General features: G+C 24.5%; 5 protein-coding genes across 5 annotated transcripts in view; all 5 read left to right on the top strand.

Annotated features, from left to right (window-relative positions):
* Positions 1 to 114: 114 nt before the first annotated feature.
* Positions 115 to 2,325, top strand: Phum_PHUM087850 (uncharacterized protein; the record flags this gene model as incomplete). The annotated part of the gene is made up of 3 exons (XM_002423795.1): positions 115 to 264; positions 588 to 1,377; positions 2,162 to 2,325. 3 exons carry the CDS (start codon positions 115 to 117, stop codon positions 2,323 to 2,325), a joined length of 1,104 nt encoding a protein of 367 aa, XP_002423840.1.
* A 1,541-nt stretch (positions 2,326 to 3,866) lies between these two features.
* On the top strand, positions 3,867 to 6,294 carry Phum_PHUM087840 (cytochrome P450, putative; the record flags this gene model as incomplete). The annotated part of the gene is made up of 10 exons (XM_002423794.1): positions 3,867 to 4,065; positions 4,129 to 4,326; positions 4,394 to 4,576; positions 4,650 to 4,719; positions 4,794 to 4,920; positions 5,013 to 5,172; positions 5,248 to 5,354; positions 5,442 to 5,510; positions 5,593 to 5,761; positions 6,122 to 6,294. The coding sequence occupies 10 exons, from the start codon at positions 3,867 to 3,869 to the stop codon at positions 6,292 to 6,294; spliced, it is 1,455 nt and encodes a 484-aa protein (XP_002423839.1).
* A 3,732-nt stretch (positions 6,295 to 10,026) lies between these two features.
* On the top strand, positions 10,027 to 11,570 carry Phum_PHUM087830 (uncharacterized protein; the record flags this gene model as incomplete). The annotated part of the gene is made up of 7 exons (XM_002423793.1): positions 10,027 to 10,243; positions 10,328 to 10,427; positions 10,547 to 10,676; positions 10,779 to 10,899; positions 10,992 to 11,086; positions 11,193 to 11,433; positions 11,497 to 11,570. The coding sequence occupies 7 exons, from the start codon at positions 10,027 to 10,029 to the stop codon at positions 11,568 to 11,570; spliced, it is 978 nt and encodes a 325-aa protein (XP_002423838.1).
* Positions 11,571 to 13,251: 1,681 nt separating this feature from the next.
* On the top strand, positions 13,252 to 15,571 carry Phum_PHUM087820 (tubulin gamma-1 chain, putative; the record flags this gene model as incomplete). Its single annotated transcript, XM_002423792.1, has 10 exons — positions 13,252 to 13,300; positions 13,456 to 13,658; positions 13,729 to 13,875; positions 13,985 to 14,131; positions 14,204 to 14,388; positions 14,490 to 14,733; positions 14,830 to 15,012; positions 15,121 to 15,317; positions 15,397 to 15,417; positions 15,508 to 15,571. The coding sequence occupies 10 exons, from the start codon at positions 13,252 to 13,254 to the stop codon at positions 15,569 to 15,571; spliced, it is 1,440 nt and encodes a 479-aa protein (XP_002423837.1).
* Positions 15,572 to 16,142: 571 nt separating this feature from the next.
* The window catches only part of Phum_PHUM087710 (GPI-anchored protein p137, putative), a gene marked incomplete at both ends in the record, with an annotated part of 3,809 nt that continues 1,126 nt past the window's right edge, over positions 16,143 to 18,825 (top strand). The window contains 8 exons of the mRNA XM_002423791.1: positions 16,143 to 16,256; positions 16,822 to 17,055; positions 17,179 to 17,340; positions 17,572 to 17,703; positions 17,779 to 17,899; positions 17,982 to 18,136; positions 18,203 to 18,334; positions 18,423 to 18,770. Coding sequence (XP_002423836.1) covers positions 16,143 to 16,256; positions 16,822 to 17,055; positions 17,179 to 17,340; positions 17,572 to 17,703; positions 17,779 to 17,899; positions 17,982 to 18,136; positions 18,203 to 18,334; positions 18,423 to 18,770 — 1,398 coding nt within the window. The remainder of the gene's footprint in view (positions 16,257 to 16,821; positions 17,056 to 17,178; positions 17,341 to 17,571; positions 17,704 to 17,778; positions 17,900 to 17,981; positions 18,137 to 18,202; positions 18,335 to 18,422; positions 18,771 to 18,825) is intronic.

The following is an 18,825-nucleotide window of genomic DNA, read 5'->3' as shown; positions in this document are numbered from 1 at the left end:
TTATGTAACCAAAAAGTAAATAATATTTACAAACGCGAGAAAAAAAAAAAAAACTTTGTACCGGAAGTTAATGAAAGTGAAAATTTTTTCTTCTTTTTCTTTTCACAACAGGGAATGCTTTTACCAATAATAATATTTTATTGTCTGGTGACATTTGCAAATGGTGAAATTTGTGAAAATAATCAATTTTGGTCTTCCGTTTTGGAAAGGTGTGAAAACTGTTCAAGATGTACAAATCCCGACATAGTTATCCGACCCTGTGAGGTATGTATGCTTTTATAATTGGCACCCCTGATCTGATCACATTAAATTAAGTTTTAACGACTAAATAATGGTTTTGAAAAAAAAAACAAAAAAATTTTTGTTTTCTTTTTTCATTGACACGTGAAACCATCAATTTAAACCAATAATTGATGTGTCGTCAATTTTTTTTTTTTTGGGGGGGGGGAGGGTAGCTATTTTTATAACAAATGTCAATGAATTTATTACACTCAGGTAAAAATGTCAAAACCTAATGTTATATTTGGATTATTTTTTTTTTTTTTAAATGAAAATAACTTTATAATTATGGTTAAAATTTTTTTCAGAGGTATGCCGATACAGTTTGCGGACCTTTATCAGAATTAAACATTGATTGGACATGGTTAAAAAATCATGGTTCTCATTCGAAAAAAGGAAAACATGGCAACAATCAAAAAGAAATGTTGGACACTTTCAAGGAAAATTTCGATCAAATTCGACAACACGAATTACACATGAAAGAAAAACAAAAGCGAAAACATAAAAAAGACTCGGATGAAAACAGCGAAGAAATTGAAAGCGGTGATATTTTCATAGGAGATCGTTATAAATTAAAAGCTTTTGAAGATGGTGATAAAAACGCCATGAGACTTTTAATAAAACATGGAAATTCTGATCAAAAATTTACGGATGAAATCAAATCGTCAAATGGAAAAAATCATAATCGTTTAGAAGACGATCCTCTCATGATGCTAAAAACATGGCAAAAACTTTTAAGACCGCATTTTCCCGATGGTAAAATACATGTAAACGACGATAAAGTACCGGACGTGTTAAAAGAAAATGGTAAAGAAAACGATTTGTACGATCCGAATCATTTGAAATTTGACGAAAATGGAATATTGATAAAAAATTTTGGTTTCACCAAAATCGAAGATAATGTTAAAATAGAAAAATTAATAGACGATATAAAATTTTCCGAAGATTTTTCAACGACGGAAAAATTCATACTCGATTGGCAAACTGTTATATTGGGTATTGCCGTATCTTCGTGCATAATATTTTTCTTAGTCGCGGCCATTTATTCAATACAACATGCTAAACATTGGAAAAAGTTGAGAAATTATTTTGACGCAGGTGAGTCAATTCAAACGATTAATCATCGCTGCCATTATTATTATTATTATTATTACTATTTTTCCCATTGCGATGCTGATCTACTACTAAAAATAAATAAAGACACTAACCTTTTTCAATATTAAAATTTTCCCATGTTCAATGAAAATCATTACAACAGCTTTTCTTTCAATCAATTATACCTTATTCTTAATTTTAAAATGCCTATTATCGTACTCTGTGCCTGAAAACAAAAACAAACAAATGATTAAATTGTGGTGCCATTTTCAGACATGTCTCTCTATAAAAGCACTTTATGCCATTTAAAGAAAATCCAATGACTTTTTCATTTTAATTTTTTTTTTTTTATTTATAATTTAATTTAAATCGTTTTAATTTAATGATTTAAAAATTTTTTGATATTTTTAACGAACAAATTATTATTTTTATTATTATTATTTTTTTTTTTTCAAAGCAGTTTTTTAAATGGAATTTAAACAAGGCAACGGGTTTTACTCAATGCAAAATCGATACATTGATCGATTGATAAATAAATTCTTTAAGGTCATTACGTGACAATATGAAGCGGCATACTTATAAACATAAAGTTTAAAATTTTCAACATACTGAATAAACATTAGATATTCATAACTACACATACATCATGTTATTCATTCATTCATTCATAAATTAATTTAATAAAGTTTTCCTTTTATTATTATTATTATTATTAATAATAATAAATAATTAAAATAATTATGATTTGTTAATTTAAAATGAAATTCTTACTCATTTTGTTTTTTAGATGTCGAAGAACTTCGGTCTTGGATTTCATCGAAAAATTCCGACAGTGGTAACGTACCACCTTCTGGAATATATAAAACGACAACAGAAGTTGTTTCGACAGGAGGAACGCAATGTAAATACTTAGAAAGAATAATAAGAATGAATGGTTGGTATTCCGTATAATCTGAATGTAAACTTAAAATTTCCGTTAAATTAAATTTTGTTTGTTTGTTTGTTTGTTTGTTTGCAGGTAAAAACCGATTTAATTTCGTTACTGGAAACGTTTATGAAAAAGATAACAAAAGGCCGTCCGAATTAAAACCATTGAAAAAAAAATCACACCCTTCTGTACATCAAAAATTTGAAGGAGATAGAGTTTAATAAACAAACAAACAAACGAACAAAACGAAAAATGAATTTTTTCTTTTTTTTTTTTTACAAACAAATTCATGGCCGATTTGTTTAGTCAAGTTTTTTTTTTTGTTGTCAGTCGTAGTAGTTAAATCGGAAAATTTTGTATTTAAATAATAGTAAAGGAAAATTGTAAAAAAAAAAAAAAAATTTTTTTGTAAATCCCTGGTAGTAAAACAAAAAATTATTAATAAAAATAAATACGAAATTTGTAACAACACATTTCGATATGAAATATCGTTTTTTTTTTTTTTTTTTTTTTTAAAAATTAAAAATCTTTAAGGGACTAACTAATAATTTGCATAATTAATAATAATAATAATTATTATATGAAAAAATGAATAAAGAAAAAAATTACCCATGAGAGTATATGTCAACGATAGAAATTTAATAAAAAAAAAAAAAAAAAAAAAAACTTTTTTACTTTTTAAATTAAGGTCGGTTAAATCAAAAAAAAAAAAAAAAATGAAAAATTATGTTTTTAAAGTACAAAAAAAAAAAAAAAAAAAAAAAAAAATGGAAATTTTTTTAAACTTTTTCACCTTTTATGAATACTCTTAAAATTAATAATAACAATATGTCCCCGTCATTTTTTTGTTTAAATTTACAAAAACAATACGACAGGGACGAAACAAGGTTATTTTTTTTTTTTTCTATTAATAAAATAATTATTTATTATTACATTTTTTAAAAAAAATTTAAATTTAAGACTAATTAATAATTTATGTCGAATTATATATAGCTTTTGTAGTAACTTTTAATAATTATAACAATTTTTTTTTTTTTTATTAAAATTTTTTTTTTAAAAAACTTTTCTCAAACATTTTATATAAGTTATAATTTTACTGAATTAAAAATAAATAAAACTGACCCATCATTATTAACCCGATACTAAAATGTAATATGAAAAATAATTAGCTATTTGAAACATAATAATAATAATAATAATAAATATTATACTGAATACGGTCTTAATCGTCAAAAAAAAAAAATGTTTTTTTTTCTTTTTTTTTTTTTTTTTTTTGTTTTTCGTGGGAAATTAATAGAAAATTTTTTTTTTATTTTTGATTTTTCATGTAGTTGATTACTTGGGGTTAATCAGTTAAAATTAAAAAAAAAAAAAAAAACTACTGTAATAATTATATAATCAAACTTACCGGGAGAAAATTTTTAGGTTTATAAGTAAGTCATCTTCTCATTTTTTCTTATAATCATGTATTCTGAAACAGAAAAGAAAAATAAATAAATAAATTATTATTATTATTATTTTTTTATAGGATCGATTTATGATTTAAAACATACAAATTTTCAAAATGGACGATACGGTGTCACAAATAGATTTTTTATCAGCTACCAGCATATTTTATTTTTTAGCCGGAATCGTTGTGCTTTTATACATAGCTGAAAAAATTCAATCCCTTTCGAGACAATTTAAAATAAGCAAATCTATACCTGGACCACCTGGACTTCCTTATATCGGTGTTGTTCATTTTGGTTTGATACAACCTGAAGGTACGTACTCATCACTTGCAAAGAAAAATTTCAATACTTTTATACTTTTTTTTTTATAAACAGGTCTTGTTAAATTTGCTTTCGAATTGGGTGAAGCTTATGGTTCTGTTGTCAAAGGTGTCCTCGGTGGTAAATTATATATATTTTTAAGCGATCCTCGAGATATTGAAATTATTTTAAGTAGTCACACATACATTGATAAATCACCAGAATATAAATTTTTTAAACCATGGCTTGGTGATGGACTTTTAATTAGTACAGGTATTCGTTTTTAAAAAAAATTTATTGATTTACAATACATAACAATTAAAATTGTTAATTTTTTTAGGTGATAAATGGAGATCACATAGAAAATTAATAGCACCAACATTTCATCACAACGTTCTAAAATCATTTATTGGTCTTTTTAATAAAAACAGTAAAACGATTATAAATAAAATGGAAAAAGAAATAGGTAAAACTTTTGATGTTCACGATTACATGAGTACCGTAACGGTTGACATATTAATCGGTGAGTAATGTAAATTATAAACATTTTAAAATTATTTAAAGTTTAAGTTTAGTAACAAAAATATAATTTTTAGAAACTGCCATGGGTATAAACAAATCACATCAAGACAATGCTGGTTATGATTATGCAATGGCTGTTATGAAGTAAGTAATGTACTACTATTTTACAGTAAAATAAATGAATTATACAATTATTTATGAAAAATAATTTGTTGTAGAATGTGCGATATTATACATCAAAGAATGTACAAAATTTGGTTAAGATTTGAATGGTTATTTCAACACACGTCAAACGGAGTTAAACAAAAAAAATTTTTAAACACGATTCATTCTCTCACAAGTCGTGTAATTACATGATTCAATTAAAAATCTATTATTTAATCGTTTTTTAATTTTTTAATTTTCTTTTTTTTACTCGAACGATATTTTTTAAATAGGTGATTAAGGAGAAAAAATTAGCATTCGCTCAAAACAAATCAATTTTATCGTCAGACATATTTAAAATGAATGATGAAGAAGAAGCAATTAAATCAACCCTTGAAAAAGAATCAAAAACTCCATTTTTAAAAGATGATTTAGATGATGACGGTGATGTGGGTATGTACCTAATAATTTTTTTTTTTAAATTTCCAAAAAAATATGGTAAATAAAAAATTTCAATTGATTTTTAAGGAGAGAAAAAAAGAAAAGCTTTTTTAGATCTCATGCTTCAATTGCAAAGAGAATCGAAACTTACAGATGAAGAAATCAAAGAAGAAGTTGACACGATTATGTTCGAGGTAAAAAAAAAAAAAAATTGTTGTGGAAAAAATGTTTTTGAAAACCAAATTTCAGATATAAAATCTAATTAAATAATAATTTTTAAGGGTCATGACACTACAGCAGCAGCATCAAGTTTTTTTCTGAGTATTTTAGGACTTTATCCAGATATTCAGGTATAAAAAAAATTTTTCAAGCCTTATAAATAACGATTTAAAATTTTTAAAATTTAAATATTTGAATTTTTTTTTTTTTTAGGAAAAAGTTTACAAAGAACAATATGAAATATTTGGGGATTCGAATAGGCCCGTTACATTTACCGATACTGTAAATATGAAATATTTAGAAAGAGTCATTATGGAAACATTGAGACTTTATCCTCCCGTGCCTACGATAGCAAGACAAGTTTTCGAAGATATTAAATTAGGTAAATACACACACACACAGACAAACTTATAAGTAAGAAATATACCATGAAAAAATTTAAAACTTGATATGTTAAATAAAATAAATATTTCAGCATCTGGAGATTTCACAATTCCAGCTGGAGCAATTGTTGTTATTGGCACATTAAAACTTCATAGAGCTGTTGAAGTTTATGGACCTAATGCTGAAGTTTTTGATCCAGATAATTTTTTGCCAGAAAATATACAAAATAGACATTATTATTCTTTTATACCTTTCAGTGCTGGACCAAGAAGCTGTGTCGGTGGGTAAAATTTTGTGTTTGTAACCTAAATTAATATTCTCAAGTAAAAATTACCAAAAATTTCTAAATAATTTACAGGAAGAAAATATGCCATGTTAAAACTAAAAATTCTTCTTTCAAATGTTATAAGAGCATACCGTATATATTCTGACATTCCTGAAAAAGATTATTGCCTTACAGCTGACATTATATTAAAAAGAAAAGAAGGATTTCAAGTGAGAATTGAAAAAAGGCAACCATTAGTCAAATAAAATGAATTAAACATTACTTCTAATGAATTGCCCTTCAATTGCCATGGCAAACTTGAATAAAAACCATGAATTTATTATCATTTTAAATCACAATAACAGTAAAATGTAGTGTTTTGTGGTTTTAGAATTTTATACTGAAAAACAAAAAATGCATCATATCATAACAATAAAACAGTATCATTAAAATTTAAAGACAAACATTACATTAACTAAATACAAAGTTTTTTAAAGTGTTATTAAGTTTCAATATAAAATTAACTTTTGATTACCTTAAATTTTATTTTCCTTTTATTAGTTATTAAAAGTATTTTTAATGCATTATCAAATATTATATAGGAATACATTTATATAATTATAGGAAAACATTTATATAATAAGTAAGAATATACTACACCTTGAACTTTTCAAAAAATATTAATTTAAAAAAAAAAAAAAAACTAAGAGATTAAAATTAAAATTATATTTCCTTATTAATAAGTAAAAAAATGAATATGTAATTTTATTTTTATTACAAAACTGGTTCATTAAACACCTGACTACCTAAATTTTATTTCCTTTTTCAAACTCTCAATGAAAATGTATTTGATAGTGTTAATTTTGTTATAAAATAATTCAGGATTCATCAAATAACACAGATGTAGGGGATAATGAATACTTAAATAAAGAAGTACAATGAGTAAAATATGCAAAATTTAAAATAAAACAAAGAAAACTGTATAATTTTAACAAAAAAGGTTTTGTTCCAGATAACATTAAATCATTATATGAGACTACATCTTTAAAATTTGTTCTGCTTTTCTAGAACATTCCAAACAGAAAGTATTCTCAGATATGAGAAACATTTTTAACTTAAATGTCATTTTAAGGTCTTAGGGTTTGTATTTCAACCACCTCAAATTACTTTAATTTAAAAGATACTAAAAAAATTAACTATTTTTACATTACTCATAATTACTTGTAACTGTTCTAAAGAAATTCATAGCAAAAATTGAAAAATTTTGTCAAATCCAAAATGGAGGTTAGTTTTTAAGTGAATTTTAATTGTTGCCAAAATGAAACCTTTTCCCTGATAATTTTTAAGGGTAATATAATAATCGATACTTTCCGTGAATTTCCAAAGGCCTCAAAGAAATATTTACCTTATTTTAATCCCAAATTAAAAACTTAAACTTTAACCCTTAAAATAAAAATACCTTTTTTACAACTTTTTTTTTTTATGAAAAAAAAAAAAAAAAAAAAAAAAACGTTTGGCGCGTTCTTTTCGTCACAGTGAAAAGTAGTTCTTAAAAAATCCGGTAGGAGTGTGCTATTAAATTTTAAATTCGTTTATGATTTTAACTGTTCAGTAGTAATTCAGTTGGAAAAATCGGTGAATTGAAAAAAAAAAAAAAAAAAAAAAAAAGTTCGTCAAGAAAGCGGTGAGTAATTATCACGAATCGAAAGAAAGCAGAAGTTAATATCTGTTTTAAAATTTAACTATTCAAATTTATCTACTTAAATTTAACTTTTAATATTAAACAAGAAAATTTTAGTTGACAGTAAGTTTTAAACCCTCGTTTTATCGATTTATCCTAATTCAAAAAGTTTTTTTTTCCATTCATTTCACTTACAGTATTACCTGTCAGCTTTTTTCGGTTTAGCATAATTTGAAGTTTTAAAATGTAAAATTTGAAATTTCTGTTATTTTACATTACATATACATTACAAATACAAATTTCATTCAAAGAGGAATTATATTAGAGAACGGGTATGAAAAAAAAAGGTGAAAAAAAGTCGGTTACTATGATAAAAGATAGTTTGATTAAAATTTTTTTTTTTAAAAGAATACAAATGGCGTCAATGTAGGAAATTATTTGAAAATATTTATAAAGAGAAGTCTACATAGGAGAGAGAGAGAGATTTCTTTTTTGGTATGTAATAATTTAAAATAATTATTTGTATGAAAGGGTTTCTGGCAAAACTTATATCAAACTCAGATTGCCATTAAATATAATCAGAGTTTTGAAAAATTTTGATTATTTTAAAGTATTTTGTAGATTAAGATATCTATTAGAAGGAAAAATTTTTTTTTAAATATAAAGAATATCAATAGTAAGTTTTAGTAAACTAATAGAATACAAGAGATAATAAATTTTGATGGTTTGCAAGGTTGAATGACATAAATATTAAATGACATAACACACACATGACATAAATGTATGTTTTTGACCTAAAAAATTTTAGTTTTACAGATGATCAGTTGGCTTTTGCTTAAATTTGTTTAAAAAACAAACTTGGATGAGTTATTTTCAATAGAATAGAAGAAAAACATGAATAGTTTTAGTCTCTAAATTAAATCTTTTCATTTTTTCTGAAGAATATGGTTTAAAAAAAAGGTAAAAAGTAGCTGATGTAGTTCTTTTATACACTGAACTTGATAATTTACAAATAAAAAGACATTTTTAGGATTTGAACATTAAAGAAAACTTTTTTACAAGTTTAAACTTTGAGATGGATAAATTTGGGATGCAAAAAAAGAATTGTGTAATGGTGGCCTCATGAAAAAAGACTCTATAAGGAAGATTTTAATAGACAGAAATTTAGGAAATGTTTGATTAGGGCATATTTAAGGGTATCAGCCATAGTCAAAAATTTTTGAAATGATAATAATAACTTACCTCTTTGTTTTCGCAAATTTTTAAACTCTTCAGATTACTTATAGATTATTTATAGATTATTTATTACTCACATAAAGTTTCAATAATGCTGTAAAAGTTAGTTTTATTACAATACGTCTTTAATTTTAGATTGTAAAAATATTTTTTCCTGTTTTTGACCTGTTGAAGTCACGTCCTTTCATTCCATAATAAAGTTTATACGTACATAACAATATAAAATAATTAATTACTTTAAGTAATTTTATTAAGAAATACGTTGAAAAAATTTTTTTTTTTTTATTTGTAGAAAAAGAAATATAATAAATATGTTATTTGAGAGTGAGAGAGAGAGAGATAAAGAAATTAAAAGGTTTCAAATAATCATTAGATTATTTAAACTTATCACTAAATTTGTAAATAATAATATCACTTCGAGACATGTTTATTATGTTATGTAATTACATAAACGTTATTTAAATTACGTAAAACGTTTTTATTATTTCAATTGTTCATATAAAAACCATTTGATTCATTTAACCTTTAAATAAATTGTTTAAAAAAAAAAAAAAAAAATGTACCACAAAACAATAATAATACAGTTTAATTAAAATAATTTTTTATAATTTATGGTACTGTAAGAAATAAATTTTTTTTTTTTCGTCGATTTGGAAAAGTTTAGACCGCCATATTTTATTAAATTTTTTTTTCTTTTGTTTTTTCCTTAAAAAAATTTATTAAAAAATCATCAATTAAATTTGAATGAAAATCAATAAATTTGAATTTAATAAATTAATTTTTAGGTGAGGGACAACGAGTTAATTAATATTTATTTTTTTTTTTATTTTATTTTGCGAATATCAGTTCACCTCAATTTAATAATTAATTAATTATTTCCTGAAGACAAAAAAATGTTGAAAATTGTTTTTAGTTAGTTAGAAGATAGCTTTTATAAGGAAATTTAAAAAAAAAAAAAAATTAAAATTAAAATTTGACAACTCGCCATTATATTTAACGATTCTCAATAGAATTCGATCGATGTCCATTAATTAGCCTTGGCCTCAAATATTTATATTCGTATTGCGATTATTTAGGTACCATGGAAAAAATAATAAAATTCACATTCGTACCTATAAACGATGTTTTTACCCAAGATGTAAAAAATAATTCGGATCCAAACAGGTATTCGAATCCGGAAATTGAAGTACATCCATCAAAATGCGTTCTCCCGAATAAATTCAAGGAAAGTTTTGAAAAAATTTATAATTTTCAAGTTTTTCCAGATGATGTTTGGATAATTACGTATCCAAAATCAGGTAATTTAATATAAAACGAAGGGATAAATATGTAAATAATGAATTTGAGGTAAAATTTGAAAAAAAAAATTTTCCCGTTATTAGGTACAACATGGTCGCAAGAAATGATATGGTTATTAGTAAATAATTTAGATTACAAAACCGCCAAAACAGTTCACCTAAGAGAAAGGTGTCCGTTTCTCGAGTGAGTACATTTTTTATTACATAACTTTTATTTAAATAACTCACGTGTTTATTTGTAATAAATAAAAAATTAATTTTCAAAAAAAAAAAAAAAAAAAGACTAGAAGCGATTGTTGATAGAAGTGATGGAAAAGAAAATGGCACACCTAAAACAATAGAAATATCAGCCAATCTTAAAAGGCCCAGGTGCATTAAAAGTCATCTACCTGTCGAATTACTTCCTAAAGGAATATGGACGGTCAAACCTAAAGTAAGAGTTGGAAAATTAATTTATAGAAAAATAATAATAATAATAATCAATAACTTTTTTAAACAAGTTTAAATTTGAATTTTTTTTTTTTTTTTTCATTAGGTAATTTACGTGAGTAGAGACCCTAGAGATGTTGTCATTTCTTATTATCATCATTATCGTTTATGGAATGGCTACCGTGGTACTCTTGAAAATTTTACAAAAGCATTTTTGGCCGATAGGCGTATGTTGAAAATATTTTTTTTTTTAATGGCGAAAGAATATCACAAGGTCCATTTCACATGTAATTATTTATTTTTTTTTTTTTTTCAACAGATGTTTATTCGCCATTTTGGAATCATCTTTTAGGCTTTTGGAACATGAAAGACAAATCTCACGTTCTTTGTAACAGTTACGAAGATATGAAAAGAGTTGAGTTTTTTTTTAAAAAATTTTTCTCCTTGTTATTAAATAAATTTTTTAAAACTTTAGTCCAATTACAAAAAAAAAATTTTTTTTTTTTTTCTTTAAATTCAGGATTTGTCGAGCGTGATAAAAAAAACGGCCAAATTTTTAAATGTTAATATAACAGATGAACAAGTTGAAATATTAAAAAATCATTTGTCTTTTAAAAGTATGAAAAACAATGATTTAGTTAATTTTTTGGATTTTGGAAATTTGGCAAAACAAGAGACGAAAATTGAAGATGATGAATTAATGTTTATAAGAAAAGGAGAATCTGGACAATGGTTAAACACATTCCAAAATGACACACTCGGTATGATTATGATAATAAAATTATTTTCCACAACAACAAATGACATTTTTTTTTTTTTTTTAGAAAAATTTAAAATTTGGACATCTGAAAATTTAAAAGGAACACAATATAAAGAATATCCATATTCTGCTAAATAAATTATAGAAAAATAAGTTTTAAATGAGTAACTTAAAAAAATCCATTTCGATTTTTATATGCGAAAAAAAAAAACATTTTCGAATGTGTAAAAAAAGCTTCATTACATCAAATGGTAATTATTATGCTAATATTTAACAATTAGTCAGCTTTAAAAAAAATTATAAAGCTTTATTACATATATGTATGTTTTGTATTAAATATAATAATATTTTTTAATCGCTATTAAATAAGTCGAATTAAATTATTTCATCAAATAAAAATGTCCTTAAACCTTATTTAACTAAATTTATAATAAATATTTTTTTAAGATATTTAAATTTTCTTTAATAATTTCCTTAATATGTATATTTAAACAAAAATAAAACAATTCGAAAAAAATTTTTGTGGTTTTAATCAAAAATTTTACGTTTATTCGACTTGTTTTTTGAAAAGGTACATGACGCAAAAGATAAAATTTTCACAAATTTATTTAAAATATTCACTATTAAAAATGGTTTCATTTTAGGACTAACTTTTTTTTTTTTTGAACAATTTTGAAATTAAATGTAAAAGTGAAAATTTAAAAAAAAAAAAAATGTATAATAAAGAAAAATCTGGTTTTCAGTGCTAATATTGAAAAATTTATTTATCGACTTTTTTTATACTGTAACATAAATGTTTTGCTAATAAAATTTCAGTAATGGAATTGAAAAGAACATTTTTTTTAAATATACTCATTCTGACTACACTGTAATTATTTTTAAACTATAAATAATTGAACATGTACATTACACATCATTTTTATAATCATCTGGATTTTTTTTACTAACTCTGTGATGTTCTTGCATTGTCAAATCATATGCTAAATAAGTCACTCCAATCGCTGAAACAATATTAAAAATTGAATTTCAATGACAATAACTATCACAGTAAGATAATTAAGGAAATTAAAATTTTTTTAAATAAATATTGCGATTATATTGATTCAAAATATTATCGTTAATTTAAATATATATATATATTTTACCGATTTTTCGTTTAATTAACTTAATAATAAATAATTTAAATAAAAATTACTTACGAAGAATAGAATATTTCAAATTACTCCATGCTCTTGCTAACCAATTAATTAATCCGGGATGAAAAAAATTTTTAAACGGACGAGTTTCGTAAGGGGAAAGAACATAATAATTTATTCCGTAAAGTTTTTGCAAATTACCAAAATGTTTACCCATTTTAAAACTGTTATTCAAAAAAAAAAAAAAAATTAATAACGAATAAGTAAGAGCATAAAAATTTTACTGTAAAAAATTACTACTGTGCAGACGACAAAGGAATCATATGTATCCTTTCATAATTTTTTTCCTTCGTATTCTAAATTATTTATTTTAAATTAGATTTTGTTTGATTAATTATTTAATCGGAGATTAAAAATTTGTATTCGATATTATTATTATTATCGTTATTGCTTTACGTATCTAAATTTAAAAAAAAGTACTTTAGAGTTTTTTTAATTAATATGTTAAAAATAAATATTTTCGATTTAATTTTATACTCTCTATGGTTATTTTGGAGCGAATTTTTTGATTACCAATCTACAAATTAAACACCTACAAAATTATTTATTATTATTATTATTACTATTATTATTATTACTTCAACTATTATTTATCCAAAAAAAAAAAAAAATAACTTAAAATAATGCCTTGTGAAATTATAACTTTACAATTGGGACAATGTGGAAATCAAAGTAAATATTTTTTTTTTGTAATTTTACCTTTTTTATTCTGACTGTTATCCGTTATTCATCCTATTATTTTTTTTTATTTACTTTTGTTACTTTTCAAAACCTTTGATTAAAAAATTATAAATTACAAATAGTATAATTGATTCTATTGCTTGCAGTTGGCTTTGAATTTTGGAAAAGATTATGTGCGGAACACGGTATTAATCCATCAGGAATATTAGAACCTTTTGTAACTGATGGAGTAGATAGAAAAGATGTTTTTTTTTATCAAGCCGATGATGAACATTATATTCCAAGGGCAGTTTTATTAGATTTAGAGCCCAGAGTTATAAATAGCATTATGAATTCAGAGCATAGTAAGGTAATAAAAATTTGCTTCAATGTAAATATTTCAATTTAAAAAAATTATCAATGATAAAAATTTATTTTAGCTTTACAATCCGGAAAATGTGTATGTTTCAAAACATGGAGGTGGAGCAGGAAATAATTGGGCTTCTGGATATTCCCAGGGAGAAAAATTAACAGATGAAATATTTGATATAATTGAAAGGGAAGCAGAAGGATCTGACAGCATAGAGGTGATTTTAAAACAAAACAAATCAACTTTAATACTGTTATAGAAAGCTTATCGCATTTTAAAGAAAGAATAAAGAAAGTATCTTAATAATATATAAAATTTATTTTTAGGGGTTTGTACTATGTCATTCTATTGCTGGTGGTACAGGTTCAGGTATGGGTTCTAACATTTTAGAACAATTAACAGAGAGATTCCCTAAAAAACTTATTCAAACTTATAGTGTGTTTCCAAATCAGGATGAAATTAGCGATGTTGTCGTAAGTATATAAATTCACTTGTTTATAATTAATAATTTTTTTTATAATTTTAATATTTGTGATTTATTTGAGGTTCAACCATATAACAGTTTGCTAACATTAAAAAGATTGACACATAGTGCTGATTGTGTAGTAGTACTAGACAATACAGCTTTAAATAGAATAGCAACTGATCGATTACATATATCAAATCCAAGTTTTGCCCAAATAAATACTTTAGTTTCTACAATAATGTCCGTTTCGACTGCAACATTAAGGTAATGTGAAAAAAAATTTTCAGGTTTTTAATCTTTATTACATACCATTATTTTTGAAGATTAGCCAAATTAAAATTTAAATATTATTTATTTTTTATCAGGTATCCTTCTTACATGAACAATGATCTAATAGGACTTATTGCACCACTTATTCCAGCTCCGAGATTGCACTTTCTAATGACTGGTTACACTCCTTTAACCACAGATCAAGAAAATGCATCTGTGAGAAAAACAACTGTACTAGATGTAATGAGAAGACTGTTGCAACCTAAAAATATGATGGTTTCTACTGCATTTGACAGAAATGCTGCTCATTGTTATATTTCAATTTTAAATATCATACAAGTAAGTAACGAAACTGAAATTATATTGTAGTTCATTTTACACGATAAGCTCTTGTTTTGCTCTTATTTAATGGAAAACATAATTTTTTTTTTTTAGGGAGAAGTTGACCCTACCCAAGTTCATAAATCATTACAAAGAATAAGAGAGAGAAAATTAGCCAATTTTATTCCATGGGGTCCTGCTAGTATTCAAGTGGCTTTATCCAAAAAAAGCCCATACATTCAAACTTCTCACAGGGTATCAGGTCTAATGCTTGCAAATCATACAAATATTTCATCAGTAAGGTTTTTGATTAATTTAAAAAAAAATTAAGTTTTCATTTAGTATAAAAATCAATTGAAAAAGTGAATAGTAAAAAAATTTATTTTTTTTATTTTTTTTTTATAGCTTTTTCAGGGAGTTTTAATGCAATATGATAAATTGAGAAAAAGAAATGCATTTTTAGAACAGTTTAAAAAGGAGGACATGTTTGCTAATAATTTTGATGAGCTAGATAATTCTAGTAGGGTAGTTATGGAACTTGTCGAAGAATACTTAGCAGCCACTAAAAAGGATTATTTATCATGGGGTTCAGAAGAGGTATCGTATAAATCTACAAAAAAAAAAAAAAAAAAAAAACTACCTATTTATTGCTTATATTTTTAATTTTTTGTATAATTTTAGGTGGTTGGATGAATTAGTCGAGTAAAAGTATTTGGAATTAATTCCTACTTTGCAACAACACTCTCAAACATATCTGTGTGATTTTTTATATTTTTATTTTTCCTTAAAAAGTAATGCTTCCATTTGTAATTGCTCAACGCTATCAGAATATAATGTTTATAAAATAGAAGTGTAAAAAATCAAAGTTGTAATCGAAAAAGGAAAACATTATTCATAGAAATGAGCTCATTACTAAAAGTTATTTTCAGTGAAACATCACTTTTAGATTGCTTAGATTTTTATTTGAAAAAAAAAAATTATAGAATATTTCAAAATTATTTTGAAATTTATTTCTTTTATTTAAAATATAGTTAATTAGTTATTAACTTTTTTTTTTTACTGTAATAACTCTTAAAATATCCTGTAAACTTTTAAATATTTTTTATTATAATGTTTTTTAAAAAAATTTAATTAAATAAAACTATTTAATTATTATTAATAATTAAAAATTTTGTTTTAAATTATTAATCAAATTTTTGTTTTTTTATACTTTTTAAATAAAATGAAAAAAATATATATATATTATTTTTTTATTTAAATTTTAAAATTATAATTTATTAAAAATAATTAATAGTTTATGATCTATCTTATATAGAACATAAAAACAAATGGTCCATTTTGGATAATAAATTTGACAAGCTCGCAACAAATGTTTGCAAAAATTTGGCAACGCAGGAGTTTATTATAGAGGAGCTGTTGTCTAGAAAATGCCTTCTGCGAGTTCGAAGTCAGAAAAACCAGCGTCCACGGAGGCTGTAGATCCGCTTAAGCAAGCAATTGTCATTATAGGACATAAAATTAGAAACCTTGAAAAAAGAAAGGTAAGTTTTAGGTTGCCGTAACTTTAAAAATAGTATTTATAAGAATTTTTAATGTGACCTGACATTTAAGGGAACAAAGACTCCGCCATGTTCTTTTGAGATAAACATGTGCTATCTGGCTACTACTCGCATCGCTTGCTTTGCCATTATTTTGTGAAATGTCATTTTATTAAATTTTAAAATTCGTTCATATTTTGAACCTATTTTTTATTAGTCACACTCGTCAATGCTTTTAAATAAATCACTTTAGGTTTATTTCACATTTATTCATTCATGAAATTAATATTTAATTTATTAATTTTTTTTTTTTATATTTGACGCTTTCCGAATTAATTAAATTATATTTGTTTTTACAAAAAAATTATTACTTGCCCTTATATAAGTGAAGCTTAATTAAACTGTATTATGCATATCAATAGATGTTTTAGTCACTTACTGTTAATTAAAACCCTTTAAATTATAAATTTTCACTATTAATTCTTGTTGCGGAATAAGTATAACTTTAAAAAAAAAACAAATAAATGTAAGAAAAAAATTTCTAATTTTTTATTTTTCTGTATAATAGAGTAAGTTAGACTCATATAAGGAGAGTATTGATTCGCTTACAAAGGGACAGATTGAAGCTGTTGCCAAATATGACGAAGTTGTACATCAATTGGAGCTTTCAAAAGAATATGTTAAACAGTTTAAAGTTATTAGTGATGAAAATGATAAAGAGAAAAAGAAACAAGCTAAAAAAGATGCGCAAGACAAGTATTTGTTAGAAATAAGCAAAATAAAACAGATCTTGGAAATTCAGGTTTGTCTAAGTTTGTGAATTTATAAAAATAATATCAAAGTCTAGTGTGCAAAATATATTTCCTTTTATATCGTGTAAAATATCATAAAATCTAAAAAATTTAATTTACTTTAAAATACTTAGGATGTTTTGCAAAGCATAAAAACGGAAAATGTCAGACAGGATTTCTTAGAAGGACAAAATGGAGCCGTAAAGCTAACAGAAGCTGATTTTAAAGTTTTGGATGATCTTAGTACTGAAATTTTGCCTAAAAGATTTTCAGATGATGGTACACGTTTTGAAAATGTAAGTTTTATTACATTAATTGTATTTATAACATTTTCTTAAACGAATGATGCGTAATATCTAAATTTCTTTTTTAATTTTAATTTTTAACAATAATCGTTTAGTTTGCATCATTAGTTATGTTTTTATCTTATCATTTATGTTATCAGAGAAATTATTTCAATTTCAATTTCAATAACAAAATAAATTAAAATTTCAATTTTATAATAAAATAAAATTTCTTGTTTTAAGGATCAGTTTCAGAAAGCTGCAGAGAATTTCATAACTATTGTCGATGGGAAACCGAAAAAATTAGCAGGTTCAACTGGTACAAAGTTAAAAGAATTAATTATATCAATTCACACGAGTGGATATTTTGATAGAGTACATTTTAATTTATTTAATTATTAGTTTTAAATGTAATTATTTTTCCAATTTTAATTCCAAATTTTATTTTAGCCTGCTGATGAAAAAGCCTCTGCACCTCAGGATTTGAATACTGTTAAAAATGAAGAAGAATTTACAGATACTAAAGAAATGATAAGCAACATTATTGTGCCTACTCAAACTTCAACCGAAGGTTAAAATCCTTATAATTTTTAATCGGAATAATTTATGTTACTTACTGTTTGTTGACTTACCATGTAAAATTTTTTGTTTAGGAAATCATTTGTCTATTCAAAATTCTGGTCCTGTTCAAAATATAATACCGGGAAATCATATTATGCCTGGAGCACAACCAGCAATGATTCCCCCTAATCAACATCCAATTCTACCTCCCAATGTTACAAATATTGTTCCAACTCCCGTTTCTCAGGTATTGTTTTTTTTAAATTGAATTATTTTAATTTTACTCTTTATTCAAATACTCGCTTTTATGCAGGTGGAAAGTGGGTTTTTTAATGCACAAGGATTTAAACCACCAACTGCACCTAACGCTCCTCCGTCCAATCAGAATAACCGACAAATAAACGATGTGATTCAAAACGTTGCTGGAAAATTCAGTTTTCTTCAAGTAAAGTTTTAAAATACAATATGGAATATCTGTCTCGCATACGCACACGTGAACTATTTTACATAATTAATAAAAAATTTTTTTTCAGGAATCGGAACTCGATATTGGAGAATTAAATTCAGTTGTAATTACAGGCAATCCTAATTTAGCAGCGCCTCAAATGCCTGGAACTACTCCCATACCGACTCAAACGTTCACCAATCAAAATTTTAACAATCAAACTGGGAATGCACCGACTTATCCTACAAATTATCCTCCTCCTCAACCTCCTCCCACCTATCAAACTTTTGTTCCAGCTTTTCCCGGTTTTGTCCCACCTAATGCATCTACAGTTCAAAATTCTACAGTTAGTCATAGTGTCTCGAATCCTACAACAATCGCTCCCGTCAGCAATTCCATAAATCAAAACCTGTCAAATAGTAATAGTACTAATGTAGTCAGTAATAAATGTAATAATATAACGAATCCCATTCCTACCGCTACTACAAATA

The sequence above is a fragment of the Pediculus humanus genome, genomic scaffold (assembly GCF_000006295.1).
Source record: "Pediculus humanus corporis 1103172107436 genomic scaffold, whole genome shotgun sequence".
Taxonomy (NCBI): Eukaryota; Metazoa; Arthropoda; class Insecta; order Psocodea; family Pediculidae; genus Pediculus; species Pediculus humanus.
This window is presented reverse-complemented; position numbering and strand designations above follow the sequence as displayed.